The sequence below is a fragment of the Lissotriton helveticus genome, chromosome 9, assembly GCF_964261635.1.
Source record: "Lissotriton helveticus chromosome 9, aLisHel1.1, whole genome shotgun sequence".
In the NCBI taxonomy this organism is placed as follows: Eukaryota; Metazoa; Chordata; class Amphibia; order Caudata; family Salamandridae; genus Lissotriton; species Lissotriton helveticus.
In genome coordinates this window covers 878356168-878372599 of record NC_136070.1, presented here as the reverse complement: position 1 = coordinate 878372599, position 16432 = coordinate 878356168, and the positions used below count along the sequence as shown (strand labels likewise).

Here is a 16432-nt window from a genome sequence, read left to right as displayed (position 1 = left end):
CAGGATGCAGCTGGACTCCATCGAGATGGCTGTATTCAATGGGCAGAGATACATCCTAGTAAGTGTGTGTATCTTCTCGCATTGAGTCAAAGCATGCCCAACCAAGAGAAATGAAAGCCTCACAGTAGGTAAATTGTTGTTTAGAAAACGTATCCCCAGAGTAGATTTCCCAACTTCTCTGGAGTCAGACCGAGGAACTCATTTGAATAATGAATGAGGTTATGAAACGTTGTGTGCAACATTACAAGTGGAGCAATGACTACATTGCAGTTATCAGACTTTTGCTTCAGGCATAGTTAAGTAGATGAATGTAACATTGAAATCCAGGTTGACCAAAGTGTGTGCCTCAACATCTCTGAAGTGGCCTGATGCCTTGTCCTTGTGTTTTTGAGTCTTTGCAGCATTCCCAATAAGAGAACAGGACTGTCCCCACAGGAAGTCATCATGGGTCAAGCAATGAGACTGCCAGCAGTGCCTACAAATAAGCTTGTGAACATTACAGATGAGATGATTCTTGATTACTGTAAAGGACTGGCTGATCTGATGTTTTAAGTGTCTCAACAGGTCAGAGCTGCTAGAGCCCCAACTGCATCAGGAACAGTGCCATGTCCTTAGTACCAGCGACTGGGTCTTGGTGAAGAAACATATATAGAAAACTTGTCTAGAACCTCGATAGAGAGGACCATTCCTAGTCATGCTAGTAAAGAATACGGCTGTTAATTGTGGAAGTCTCCCCAACTGGATTCATGCTCCTGACACTCGCAGACTGCAACTGAGAAGCAGCGGAAAAAGGTTGAATAAGTTGAAGAAAATCAGTGAGACCCTGAAATAGCTCATCCTGTGCCTTAGGGTGGTCTTGATGAGTCAATATCTGAGGTTGAGACAGGAGAGTCTTGACCTGTGGCACTAACTGAGCCAGATTCAGACTGTGAGGAAGGGCCTATTATTGTGAAAAACTGAGTGGGACTTGAGACAGTTGGCCAAGAAAGAGGAAAAGGAAGAGACTAAGTCTGCCTGCAGAGCGTATGCCTCACACCATCTCACAGGATACTGAGGACTCTGGTCTGAGTGGCAGTGAAGACTAACAATCTGTACTCAGGAGATCAAAAAGAGCTAGAGTACCCTGTTGGAGGTACTCATCCCATTAATGGACATGCGTTTGCAGCAAATGAGAAAAAGAGGGTATTTAGGGACTTGGAGGATAGCAGTGAGATTTCAAGTGAACCTCAGTGAACTTAATCTTGTGGCTAAACTGTGCTTTGAATTTGTTTTGTGATTAAATGGATCCCCTTTAATACTACAAATTAATGCTATCTTTCTAAACCATTCTTTGAGAGCTTGCAACGGTCGGACACATTGTGACAGGCCAGGCATTCCTACATTTAACAGAACCGGTCAAGCTTCTCTCATAGATTACATCTTAGTAGAGTGCAGATCGTGGAACATTGTCTTGGACTTTGCAGTAATCCCTCGCATAGACAGCGACCATAATGCTTTAACACTAATACTGAAGGTCCCAGACACAGGTATCATTCCTGTTACCAATTACCCCTTGATGACAGGTTAACCCTCACTAGTAATAGGAGGAGAATTAAGTGGGGGGTATTAAAACAATCACCTGAGAAGCTGAGAACTATACATGAAATTGTTATACCTACCTTGCAGGAATTTGGCAGTGTCCCTGCTAACTGGGATAACTCTGACAAAGTTCAATTGGTTGCAGCACTCCACAAGAATCTGACAGTCATGCTAGCTGACATACTAAACCCACTAGTACGCCCAAATAAACAAAGAAAGTAACCCATATGTGGTTTAATGACAGTTGTTGCAAGGCCAAGCGAGCGCTGCTTGCTGCCACTAAAAGGAAAAACAAGCGTCTTATCAAAGTGAGGAGGGCTCAATATAAAGAAACTGTTTCTAACGCTAAACAATCCTGGGAAGAAAATAAATGGGAGGATATTAAAACCGCCCTGTTAAAACGGGACATGAGAAAATGTTGGACTATTGTTAGAACTGGCAGTAGTGAGGCCAGCTCAGCAGACGAACCAAATATACCAGTCAGGCACTATATGCAGTAGATATTGATCAGCACCCCACCCCGTTAACAGTAGAGATCCCCCGGGCAATTCACGGCCTGACAGCAGTAGTATTGTGGATCTACTCCCTATAGTCCACAAACAGGCTGTGTCTGATGTTGAGGGGATAACATTACAAGAGGTCACCTCGGCAATTGAAATGTTACCAGCAGGAAAAGCACCTGATCTAGATAAGCTTCCAGGAGACCTGTTCCGGGAGGAACCAACTGTCTGGGGTCCCTACTTGTGGGTGTTGTTCAACGCCATTTTGAATGGCATGCCTATCCCTGATACCTGGGCTGGGGCTGAAATTGTCCCAGTTTGAAAAAGGGCTCCCCCTTCTCCACGCAAACTATAGACCGATCAGTATGATTGATGTCATGCAAAAACTCTTTGCACGGGTATTATTAGATCGGATCCAGGGCTGGCTGGAAGAGAACAACATCATCAGCCAATATCAAGCCGGCTTCAGGAAAAATATCTCCACCGTGGACCAAATATATAGATTGCAGCGTATTAGTTTGAAAGCGGTATCAATAGAGGGTGGCAGCCTCTATTTGATCTTTGTGGACCTGAATACGGCCTTTGACTTAGTGCCCAGAACCAAACTTTGGGGGGTCCTAAGAGAACTGGGGATTCCTATATACTTATCTAACCTGCTTATTAAGTTGCATGTTGCCACCTATGCCTAAGTAAGATGTGGTAGGGGGAGAGCTAACCAACAGGCTCCTAGTTGGCAGAGGGGTCAGACAGGGTTGTGTGCTTGCACCGACCCTGTTTTGCCTCTTTGTCAGCACACTTATTGCACATCTTCCTGAGGTTGAGGACAACGATGCCCCTAAGTTAGCGAACTCAAAGGTACCAGCTTTGATGTTTGCTGACGATACCCTTTTGTTGTCTAAATCGCCGATGGGTATACAAAGGATATTGGATAGGTTCGAATCATTCTGCAACAGCAGGGGCCTGGAGATTAATACCAACAAAACTAAGTTTATGATAGTCAACCCGTCTAATAAAATATGCCCTAACCCCATTTAAATGGAACCACACTGGAAAGGGTCTCTGTGTTCGATTATCTGGGTGTCACCCTAACAGAAGGTATGGATTGGAAGTCCCAAATAGCCAAAGCCAAGCTTAGGCTAGCCCAGACCACCGGGGGCATAGCTAAAATGGTAAGGGAGTCAACAACTAAACCCATTGGTCCAGCCATTGAGATCTATAGGGCGCAAGTGAGGGGAGCTACGCTACACGGGGCGGAACTCTGGGGTCACTCTTCTTCCGCTTCTTTAACAATAGGGAGAACAGTTTCCTTAGACAAATGTTGGGTCTTCCATCCAGTACCCTGCTAATCCCTTTGCGGTTAGATCTAGGCATAGGCCCAATCAAAGATGAATTAGCTCTAAGACCTCTAACTTTTTGGCGTAGGCTCTGGGTGACCCCAGAATTGGCAGCGTACCAAGCAGAAACTAAAAAGTTATTATCCTACCCAGGGGTATTGAACAAAGTTCCTTGGTTTGCGCATTTAAAACAGCAATGCATAAGGATAGGCAAACCAACTCTTTGGAGTAATCCAATCGAAACCAGTACTCTGGTTTCGCATGCTGCACTTCCGAGAATTTACCGAACCGTAACACTCGAGGCAATACAAACAAACTTGAAATTAGGTGCCCTAACGACGCAGTTTCTTACTATGAAGGATGGCTACAAATTAGAACCCCTTTTGGACGATATCCTACCCCATGCAGCTAGGAAGTTATATCTGCAGTTCAGATATAGCACCTTACCCCTCCGGGCCTTCACTGCGAAATGGGATGGGCCCCCGATCATGGGTGCCCTGCGTGCAACAACCAGGAAGAGTCCGAACTGCATGTTTTATTTTTCTGCCCTGGATATCTGGCAGCGAGGGGGTGCTGCCTTATACAACTGTGTAAAAACTTGGGGTTTGTGCAATGTAGGGAGGCTTTTCGAGTTTTTAAGTACAACACCTCCAAGCCCATTGTCTTTGCTGTTTCTTGATTCCTAAATGCAATGTGGCGGAGGAGTTGGGCTTTCTTAAAAAAGGAAAAACAAAGAAAACTCAGTTTACAATCTTAATATAAATGTCCAGTATATGCTTATTTTATTTCGGGCTAACGGGATGCAGCTCTTTTAATGTTTTAATGTTTTACATTGTATATAGATAGAATTTACTAGTTTTAATTATTTATTAGTGAAATATTGCTGCTATCTAAAGTGCATGTGCTTAGTCACAGCAAACGAAGTGGCTTATCAACTGGAATTACTGCTCACGAACTGTGTATATGCTCCTACCCCTGTCTTAACATAATTGTACTGTTTGATTGGAACTATTATGTCCACCTTTTTGGCAATTCAATTCCCCTGGAATGGATGTCTTTGTATTGTGGTATGTTTTATATTATGATGTCAGTTTTTTCATATGTGTACTCTTTCAAAGTCCAAGTGACCGAAATAACGGTTTTTGAACTGAACTGAACAAAACACAAAACAGCACCTCATTATTGCTTACATGGGGTTAACTATAGGGAACTCTGTGACAATTATCATTAGTATTATACATATTAGAAGAAGAGTCCTACCAAATTCGCAGATTTTTCCTTAGGTCACATATGGGCAACCTCAAAAGGATTTCTGTGTTTGGTGTGATCCCAGGGCTTGAAATAAAATTAACCTGCCTCAAAGAGTCTGTATAAACCCAGCTAGCAAAAGAGTTCAAATATAGCTCCTTTTAACCATGTGGACGTTGACTCATCAAAATGGTATGGGAGAGGAAGGGGGTCACACACCCTTTAATCCCAGAAGGAAGTGACATCACACAATATTGGACCTACTGATGTCTTGTGATTCTTTTCTCTGTTGGCAACACAAAATGTGACCTCACAGAGAAAAAGAAAAACTAACAAATGTGCAACATTAAACAAAAAGATGCATGTTAATGACCACAAAAAATGCTAAACTAGGTATATCTATTTTATTCACCACATATACACATATTCATTAATTAGGCTGCTACCTTATGTAAGAGATGCAGCCACCAATTAGCCAGGGGCAGCCAGACATGCTACATCCAACAACAGCCTTGAATGACAAATACAGATTTGAATGCCCAGGCACAATAAGATCTGAAGCTTACCCTGGGCATACATTAGTAACTGCATAGCCTTTGCAGTGTAGGCTTCCTTCATAGAGGTGGCAGCTGGTGAACTTAAAGACATATGGGGCAAAAATACCTGCCTGAATGGAACATGTGAGCAAAGCAAGTAAGCCCAACATATTCTAAGATGGGGGGTTATTTTTTTCAACACATTTTACAACACACGTTTCCCATATATTGGCAAAAAATTAATAGTCTCTGAATTAAATATTCCAATACTTTTGTAGAGTGCCATGCAAGCTTTACTCTTAATTTGTGAGTTGGGGGTCAACCTCTGCAATGAAACTGGGTTGTTAATTATTCAACATAATTTCCCCAAAAAATCTGCTGAAGCGGTATATGCATTACAATGAGTTAAAGAAAATCTAGTAATACAGAGTCACATGGCCTATCATTTTTCAAATGTATGTTACTTTATTTTTTATTTTTTACATCCTGTCCCTCCATTGTAGATGCACAGGCCTATACTATGACTCTATTCCTACCTGGCAAGGCAGAATATATCTCAATAAATTAAAATCTCAGAATTACAGGCCAAAGGTATACAAGCTAGACAAACCATGCATTATCATTGAGCAATGCTACTGCTCAACTATAGAGATCAGCCCGGAACAGACACATTACACCACGGATAAAAACCTTCAGAAATTATTGTGAATTATCCTTTAAATGACAACTTTGAAACATATTTTTTAAATCCAATATTTTTTTCTGAAATATCTTCTTCCCAGTTTCATTTTGTAAAACAGCCATTTCACTATGCCTTATTCCTCACAGATAATTCTAGTTTGAACCCAGCCATATGCAAATCAGTCTTGATCCTGTTCCTCATGGGATTAGTCCAGAAAAAAAACTGCCAAGTCAGGTCCTCCTTGCCAATGGAATCAAGCTATCCTGGCTGATGAAGGGTGAAACCCCAAAACCGGTCCTAGGATGCTTGTTTCCGGTCCAGGGAGGACCAGGCTTGGCAGTTCGGGATGGACTGTTCCCATGAGGCACAGGGTCAAGACTAATTTGCATAAGGCCAGGTCTAAACTGGGGTGGCATGGTGAGCAAAAGAATGATGGATTTAACCCAGATCTCTTGACTGGGGGTGAATGTTTTTATTTGTTTTGCATTCTGTCCAGCAATTGTGTGTCTTTTCCACATACGTTACACATTGCCTCTTTAGATAAGCCTGACTGCTCTGTTTCAAGCTACTGCATGGTGAGCACAAGTTATCCTTTAGTCTGGATCTAGCTTACAATGACAAGTGTGGTGGTTCGCATTTAGACAGGGTGTATACTGCTGACAGCCAGACACCCTATTTCTAACAATACTTTAATTGCTGCAAAATATACAATGTATAGCCTTGGATTCCTGGAACACCATATCAGCAAGCACTTTAAGAGAACTTTTAATTTTGAGTGAAGAAGTAGTAACCTTAACACAGAAATCAACTCTCCTTTCATACTGTCAATCGGGTTCTGATAAGGATAAGGAAACATTCTTCAAATATCATCTCTCTCAGATGATTACTTACCAAAACCTTTAAAGACTTTGTCAAATGTTGGAAGAGCTCCCCTTCCACTAAACTCTTCAGAGTGGTCAACCAGGGCTTCCTTCACAGCATCAAATCCCCAAAGTACCACCACGCGGCGAGGGCCAAGGGATACTGTGAAAACCGGCCCATACTTCTCGCTCAGCTGCAATAGAGAAAAAAGTAGGAAGATTTTATTTCAACTGTTTTTTTCCATGCACACACACTGAATGATGAAGTGAGAACACTCTGAAATGCAAATGTGTGACAGTGCTGTGCCATGGAGTCAAGAAAGGGAAACCATTGCAAATGCCTAGAGACAAGACATATTTTGTAATCCACCTCATGCCCTAACAGGATATGGGTGGATCTAATCACTGATGACAGGGTGTTAATATATCAGCATGCAGGTTCCATCTGCCTGATGATGCATTATTAAATTGTTTACTGTGTGCCACCAAAATATTCAGGTTAAAATATCAGCTTACTCATGTATTCACTTCAAAATATTGACTAGTGCAATATCATTAATGTAAATAGATGTGGAATGATAATGAAGCTCTACTTTTCCTATGTATGTGGACTGTGATCATCTGTGTGCAGGTAGATATTTCTTTGGTTGACATTTTAACAAACAACCTAATTTTGTACTTAATACTGAGTAAATGAATGAATGGAGTAACAACTTACACAGCACATTGAACGTGTTTGTCTTTTTAGGTAAGGGGGCATTGATCATTTACATAAATTAGCTTTCAAATGTCTTCCAAAGGCAAGATTATTGGCTTACGATGGCTAGTAGAAGTGTGATCCACAGCCTGAAGGAATTATGGAGGGACAAGAGTAACCATGGACATGCAAGCCACCGAAGACTGCATATGCATATATTATACAAGAAAAAAACACCAAAGTATACAATAAAGCAAATAAGATGCATGCAATGGGGAAAACCCCTGTGCAGAATTGTAGTAATTCACAGGAAAGCCATTCACATTGCACTATTGCCAGGACTTCAGAACCCTTATAAGTCCCTGGTAAAGGGTACCTATAGTACCCAGGGCATCGGTACTAAAGAGGGTCCGTATGGGCTGCAGCATGTATTATGCCACTCAAAGGGACTCACACAAAAAGCTGCATGCTAGCTGCCATTGCAGGATACGTGAAAATTGTGCAAGCCATTCTGAAAACATGACATTGCACACTCCTATGTGAAATTGGCGCCACACCCTGCCTGCCTGCTGGTACCTTGACCATTGCAAAGACCCAACTTGTCCAACAGCTGTGCATCCCCCAAACACTTGGAGTACTGTCCAGCACTTCAACAACCACTAAGCATCTCCCTTGGGGTGGAGGAGCCACTCGCCTGCATCTGCAGGCACCGACCGCACTTGTCTGACCATCGGACCCATCGAGGGTTCATCTCATCAGAAGCAGGTCACCATGTTTCCAAGAGGTCATCCCATCTCTCCGGTGAGTTTCAAAATGCTAGACGCTCCAGGAGTCTCCCTGCTCCAATACCCGGGGAACCAGAGCATTTGCCGCAACCAAGGCTTGTTGATTGTCAAGCCTGGACACCCCTGCCATAAAATCCGACCTGCCAATAAGGGACTTCAGGACCCACAACGCCCACACCAAGATTTCCCCTGCTGGCTTGTTTTCTTGCCCTCTCTAGGTCAACTCAAGAACCGTGAGAGCCTCTAACACAAAGGATCCGCTGACCAAAACACCACTGCACCCGTGACGCACAGCCTGGGCTAATGGAAACCCTACTGCATCCCCATGCCCCAGAGACCCTTATGATCTAAGCCCCTTTTGGGTTCTGCCAGACTTGTCACCACTTGCAGCCTTTTCTTGTTTCAGGTACTTTGACTTAACAGTGTACTGCTCAAAGCTATTATTGCGACCAGCACCTCTACACCCGGAGACAAACCAGGGCAGATAAACCCAAACTGCTGGTGGTTCTTTAGACCTTGGCTCCCAAGCACCATAAGTCCTAAAATGTATTTCATGCAATCGCTTGAAAGCATATTTAAGCAGTGTGTTTCTCCCACATGATATTTACTGCATTCGAGGCTCATTCCACAAAAACTGTTATTTGAGCATTTCACCGTTTCATCGTACAATTCTAAACACTGAAAGTACTTATCTGATTCTGATGATCTTGCTGTCTATAATTATATGAAATTATATGTTATTTTTATAAATTGGTCTCAGATTTCGTCTTGAGTGCGTGTGCCATTAATTGAGTCTGTGTGTTCAACAAATCTTAACACTCCCCTTTGATAAGCCTAAACTGCTCAATCACATTACCACAAATTAAGCAGTTGGGATTACTAAAGTAAGTCCCTGTAAACCAATAATGGTGTGCCCCTACTTTGGTACACTGCATAAACAGTCAACTTCCTACAACAACCACCCGAGAAGTGCAAGTATTAAAAATGAGTTTTCAAGTGAGTGGTTTGTCAATCTCTAGACCTTCCAGGCCATCATATATTTGAGCTACACTCAACTGAATCTTGGGTACTGAATAGCATCCACTTTGAACTGTGGAGTTTCAAAAAGCACAAGAATTGGAGGAGGTGGTTAGTTCCCTCATTACCAGTAGCCTATACACTTGCATTGTGAATGGCAAGTCCTCTGACGACACATACCATCGGAATTATGAGTGAAATACCAGGTGCAATAAAATCCACATTCCTGAGATAAATGTTGGAAGATAAAACCTGCTGATATTTACCGGGGTGAAAATGCCAAGAAGAACAACTGGACATGTGGATTTTGGAATGGTAAGGAGCAAAACCCAAATGTTAAGCCACATTTTGTTGGAAAAATTTGTTATAAGCAACAATTATTACACATACTAAATTTTAAACACAATAGTATCAGATTTTATCATGTGAGAGGTATAGCACAGAAAACTGGGCACTCATAATGAGGGCTGAAGTCTGGAAGAGACCCACAGGAGCAGACTTCAACAGTGGTATGAGATGCAAGAAATGAGTTGAATTGGATGAGATAAGGACCAGAACGGAAAGGTGTAAACGTCAGTGACCATAAATGACTGGCCTGTACTTCACGATGACTAAAGTCCCATTACAGTAGATGAGATGGATTCTGATGGGACAGAAGCCTTTGTGAAATATTCAGAGAGTACTTGCAGCCTCCTCTGGAGGGCTCCTGCAGTCCTATGATATTTATGGTATGCACATATATAGTTTTTATTCTAGGGAAGGCTTTCATAGGAACACTTTTTGCTCCATCCTTAGCACGCCAGGTGGACTTATCAGTGGTATCAAGCATCAGCATAGAAGGAGATAATAGAGCAATCACTGGGTTGCTAAGGGCCCATATTACATTTAAATCAACGTCTTATTATTATTATAGTGTTTAGTCTATTTTTAAAACCATGACACCATATAAAAAATAAAACATCAATGGCAAGATTTATCAAGGCTTTGCGATGGTCTAATGTCACAAAAAGTAATGCAAACCGGTGCCCTTTTGGGCTTTACTTTCTAGTAGAAATATGTGCATTGGAAAGCAGTGCTGAAGTAGTGCATGTAAACTTTGCTCACCACTTGAGGCATCTTCCATGTTATGTTTTTCATATAGAAGTGTTAGAAACGGGATCTCTGGCTGGCCAAGGCTTGCGCCAACGTCAGTCAGGGATCACCATTTCTAAGGTCAGGGCAAGGGAGTCACACACCAAGGCAACCCCTGCTCACCCTCTAGGTAACGTGGCGCGAGCAGCAAGGCTAAACTTGGAGGCGGTATGAGTTAAGTATTCGCACACGCACCCCAGCGACAACACCCTAGGCCCACCACAAAGGAAACTCCACACAAGGTTATATCAAAAATAGCCTTTGTATTATAATAATAAAAACACATTAGATAACACACACACTTTACAATGTGCCAACAGGCACGGGCAAGATTTACAAGGGATTATGTACAGGACAGGGCCACCTGGACCACTGTCAGGGGTATGCACTTTTTAGAGATAATACTTGTAGGTATAACACTTAGCACATAAACATATAATGACTGTAACACAGAAATAGTAAATGTAGCATACAACCAGTAACTACTGGTAAAGGGAAAATATCTCCTACGCCACCCTAAACACTGTAGGGAAATCACGCAGGGAACTAGGACCTTATCATCAGGACCTATGGAAGGAAAACCATCACCTAAGCAAGTCACATTTAGCAAAGGGAAGGAAACCTAAAATAATCACCTAAGCAAGTCACATTTAGCAAAGGCAATAACACATCAACATTCCTCTAAGCAGGTCACTTTTAGCAAAGGGGAATAAACCATAGACAATTACCTAAGCAGGTCACTTTTAGCAAAGGTAATAACAAACAATCCTCTAAGCAGGTCACTTTTAGCAAAGGGGATAAAACATAAACAATTACACATGAAACATTAAAACACATTCAGAGGTGCAAGTAGAACATTTGCGCAGGAATCACATAAGCAGTAAATCATAAATTGTGCAGGGTGCATGTAGCACAAGACTAGAACTGTCCCTCAGGCCAACTGGCCTCGCAAGGGCTGAAATGCCCTGAGTCTCAATGTCAGGGAAGCTGCGCAGGCAGCACAGCACACAAGCCTAAACGTAGCAACTGTCCACTAAGTTCTGGACAGTTGTGAATCACAAATGGGCACACGTTGGAGCCTCGTGGGCTCAAGAACACAGGTGGGGGAACACAGCGTGGGAGCCACGGGGCTCTGACCAACTGACTGCCTGTGTCCCCCAAGAGCCTCTCTCTGGGCTCTAAATCAATTATGCTGGCACTAAAGAGCTTCAGCGCTCTTAAACAATTAAAATGCCCCTAGAGCCTCTCTCAGGGCTCTAAATAAACATGTGGGCGGGAGCCTCGCTGGGCTCTAGAACAAATGGGTGGGCACAAGAGCCTCTCAGGGCTCGAACACAGGAATGCCCCTGAGCCTTCTCTAGGCTCGCTGAACTACAGTGGGCGCAGAGCCTCTCAGGCTCAAGGAACAAAGGACCTGGCCCCTCGAGTCTCTCGGGACTCGTCAGCACAAGGGCAGGCGCATTGGAGCGGCCCTCTCCCAACGGGGCCGCTCGAGGAATGAAAAAGAACCCGCCCCCGCACTCACCGGGACTTCACTGGTGCTGCGGGGGGCGGGACACACTGTAGGCTTCTCCTCCACGGCAACGCAGGGCTCCTCTCCACTTCGGGGAGCCTCGGGGACGGCCGGCTGCTTCTCTGCTCCGCTGCGGGGGCGGGACTTCCGGTCGGCCTCTCCCGGGCCGCGCTGTGATTGGCCGGACACGCAACCACTTCCGGGTCGCCGCGGGCAGCGCAGCGGCTCGTATCAGGCAGGCAGGCGGGCTCTCAGTATCCGAGGAGTGGGCTCCCTCGTGATAATTTAAATATCCACGGACGGGGCAATGCCGGGTGGGCACCGGCCTCCAAATTAAATATAAAGCGAGGTAGGCACTCGCTATGCCGAAAATCGGCAAAATAAAACGGGCAGATGCCGGGTGGGCACCGGCTGCACAAAAAGCGCTCCCCAGCGCTTCAGGGACAAAATAAAGCGCTCACAGCGCTAGAAATATAAGCAAAGCGCTCCCAGCGCTGAGAGGAGGAATAAAGCGCTTCTAGGCGCTCTGGCCAAAAGCAAAGCTCCAGCAGGGTATGGAGGCAGGCAGGGGGGCAAGGCAGGGCCAGAGCCAGCACACTGGGTCTCCAGGCAAGGAGACAAGCCAAGTGGCGGTCCTCCTGGCCCCAGCAGCAGCAACAGCCCCCTCTGGCAAGGATCCAAAAGTAGAACAACTTCTGTGGGGACACAGCTCCATTTTTATACAGAGAAATCCTTTGTTTCAGGGTGCAGGGTGGGGGGAAACCAGTTGCAGCTGGCTGGGGAGTACCCTTGTTGGCCCAACCACCCCTTTCATTCACTGGGGAGGCTTGGGTCGTTAGACAAACCACAGGGGGGCGGAGCCAGCATTGTGTGGGGAAAAACCCAGCCCATCCAGGACCCAGGTGCACTCCTCCCACACATCACTCATGCTTATCTCACACTCACCACCGGGCAGACCCATCCAGACTTCCTGGAGCCTGGCATGCCAGCCAGCTCCAGCCAATCACGCTCCAGCACCCTTACTGCACACATACATCAATGTCCAGAAGTAGCACTTCCCTTCTAGACACATACAAGCCGCACATACCATTGCGCAGCATTCATTCTCACGAGTTCACACATACTAAACTCGAGCCTGCACTCCCCACGCATCAGGAACTAACATGGACACACACATTCCCCATGCATTCCTATGGGAGAGCAGGCCAGGCATACTACACGCACGCACTTTATTCTGGGGCACAGGGAAAAAGTGCGCAGAGACCCAAAAATCACTACACAGGGTCACAAATAAAAGCAAAAAGATTAGGGGTGAACCTGCCCTAAGGCCCAAGTCCAACAAGAAGGTTCACTAATTATTTGTATGTTTCTCTATCTTTTATCCTCGCAGAATATATATATAGACCCTGCAGTTATGTGAGTACTATTGATTCTTACCTGCAATTTACACCATTTCTTCCCTTTTTTTCTTAGCTTTGTTCTTTTATTGCAGTACTAATCTCGGTCTCAGCTGTACATAAAAGAGGCCTAATGATGATTCCATCATTTGTCAGGGGATCAAAACATCAACTTGACTCGTTGACTGTAGCTCTATTGTCAATGGACCGTGTTACTCTTTGGGGCATATTTATCAAGGGTTTGCATCGCCCTTGCACCATGCAACCCCAAAAAGGGACACAAGCTTTGGTTAATTGAACGCTTAGCTCTGCAAATTCCTAATGCATAGGACACCCCTATAATGTGCCCACTGAAAGTCCTACATTTCATATCTGAGCTGCGCCCACTGAAAGTCCTACATTTTACATGTGAGCGGCGAAGGCCCATCAAAGACTCATTTATGTTTTTAAATCTGTTCACAGCTCTCTCCCCTCCACACCCCGTTAACTCGACTTCTGCCATCCTCATTACTTCGCTCTGGAATCTCCATCCAACAAACTCACTGAACCACCATTTTCTTTTGAAATAGACAAGGACCGGAAGGTGGTACAAAATGAAGTAAATTCCTGAAAATGGGCAAACTGGGCAAATGTGCATCACCAAACCTTATCCAGTAAATAAGAAGACCCTTGGACGGGGTGGAAATCTCTATGATGCCTTTGCTGCTTGTTTAGCTACATGCACTAAAATAAAGTTTGATTGTGATATATGGTGCACGCTGTTTATTTCAGAAACGGTGATATCAAGAATAGCTCACTCCTTGTGCTGCTCCTGGCTTTCTTTGCTTCATCTGTGCTGCAGGACCTTTACTCTATCCTATTGTCGCACAGATAGTCTGTGACCCTGAAGAGAGGCACATTCAACTCACACTCTGTCAGCCCTGCAAACATCCTATTCATAATGACTTCTGCTGCCGTGCAATCCATGACTCTGGCCAGCCCTTACCTCCTGAGGCACCCCGCCCCATTGAGATCTGATTTTCACTGAGTCTACTGTTGTTGCCAAAACGCCTGCTACATTACCGTTCTTTTTCTTGTTAGCTCTGTAAAATGTACAGTTTTATATATTCTGCAAATATGGAAAAATTGTGCTCACATTTTTATCATGAATGTACAAAAACACTTGGTCATACACTAAACATTGAGGGGCCAATTAGGATGTAGGGCAGATCGCCACCGCCGGCATGGCGGGTGGCGATCCGCCCTACATCCTTCCCCGCCCGCCACCCATTTCCCCCGCCATATTAGTATGGCGGGGGGATCTCAGCGGACAGAAAGACCGTCCGCCGGTTTTCCGCTGGTCGATCGGGCAAAAAAGGGGCCATATATGGTGGCGGTGTCTGCTAGACACCGACATCCATATTAGCATGGGCAGCGGAGCATGGCTTTCCATGGCGGCGACCCCGCCAAGGAAAGCCATGCGGAGTCTGCTTTCAGTGGCCCGTTGCAGGCTCCCAGGGTATTTGGGGGGATGGGGGATGCCACATGGGGGGTACCTATAGTACCCCCCTGCATTGTCATGGACCTGTAGTCATTTCCCTCAGTGGCCGCGCCTTCTTTTTTCTTGCTACATTGGCCAGGAGTCTTATTTCCCACTTTTCGAGAGAAAGTTGAATAAGCATGCTTTCTTTCTTCGGCCATGGGGGGCATTTTGCAGTGTAGCGCAAGGACACCCAGACTATGGGTTTCAGTGCACTCAGAAATATTTAAATACATTTCAATCCACATCCCACACCATTTAGGAGCTGCTTCTCTCCTTTAAAGCCTAATTGGATACACAATCTGCTTATCGTTTCTAAAGTTTTCAGGTTTCTTTGTGAAGGATGATTTTCTTTAAATTAAAAAGCTAAAGGAAGAGATACAAATTCACAAGATCAGCATTCGTTCATAGAGACTGTGAGTTTTGTTTCATTTTCATTTGAAGGAAGAGAGAGACAAACGGAAAGTGAGAAGGAAGGAGGAAGAGAGAGGTGGAAAAGAAGTGACCAAAAGCCACAGAAACGATAAAAATGTGACTGCAAGGGTGAGTTAAAGGGACAGGAGGCGTTATGTGATGATCGGAGGCGGCATGAAGTAGAATTAAGAAAAGAAAGCCATGGTAAACTATTTGGCAACTTACATCCTGTAATTTTTCAAAAGAGAAGCAAGCACTCTGGTAGAGCTTATTACATTGTATTTGAAAAAGAAGCATAATCTTTCTGCCTAATAATGAAGCGAGGAAAACACTCACTGTACTCAGGGATTCCACCATGTCGCTGGTTTTTATTTGATGCAAGTTGCCGATCAATGGCAGGGGAAGGGGACCAGGAGGCAGGTTGCTTCGTTTGAAGATCCATTTCCATGTATATATTAAAAGCAGGAAAGAAGTACAAGCAGCAAGAAAAATCAGCGTTGTGTCGGAAAGCGCCATTTTTCGATATCCTCAGTCCGTTGCTGTGCTGACAGAGTTGGCCAGAAAAGCTAGCCAGAAAAGTTGCATACGTTGTTTATAGATGCTGGCAGGGCCTAGGACTTGCACAATTTTCCAAACTGTATTTCATTAGTTTGTGTTCCAGTTTAAACTAAACGCGCCCCAGGGATTGACAGCCATCGCCAGATTTAGAAATAATTTGAATTATTCTAAATGCAGTGAGAGCTCAAACTGTGTGCCCCCGGAGAAACCCGTGGTAAAAGAGATGAAGTGGCTCCCAACCCTACAACACATTAGGTAGGTGAGCCTGTATTGATTCACACCACAGTAGATCAATTAAGTGCACTATTTAATCCAGTAAGTAGAGCATTATTCACTAGTGGTTTCTTAAACGAAAACATCTAAAAATGTCTTGCTCAACTGCTCAACTCACCTCTGAACTTAATGACTTCAGATTTGAACAGAGCAATGAAAGGGAAAATAAATTTGTTTTTCCACAAACAATAAACAATACAATAAACCCGCCAAGCAGACAGACTGGGGAACCTTTATTAAAAACTTTAAATGTTGCCTTTTTCAAGAAACGTGGGCCACTTCATCAGTTCATATATCTGGTTACACAAATTCTCCTACGGCGCATCACCCTAAAGCTGGTGGTACATTTGGTGGTCTAATTACATGGGAGCGGTAATCAATGAACTACAA

At 44.3% G+C, this 16432-nt stretch overlaps 1 protein-coding gene across 1 annotated transcript in view; it reads right to left on the bottom strand.

Moving 5' to 3' along the window:
- The window catches only part of LOC144783027 (cytochrome P450 2G1-like), a 330810-nt gene extending 315077 nt beyond the window's left edge, over window positions 1-15733 (bottom strand). Inside the window, exons 1-2 of the mRNA XM_078662214.1 lie at window positions 15548-15733; window positions 6770-6932 (exon numbers count right to left, since the gene is read on the bottom strand). Coding sequence (XP_078518340.1) covers window positions 6770-6932; window positions 15548-15727 — 343 coding nt within the window. The 5' untranslated portion in view covers window positions 15728-15733. The remainder of the gene's footprint in view (window positions 1-6769; window positions 6933-15547) is intronic.
- Between the last annotated feature and the right edge of the window lie 699 nt (window positions 15734-16432).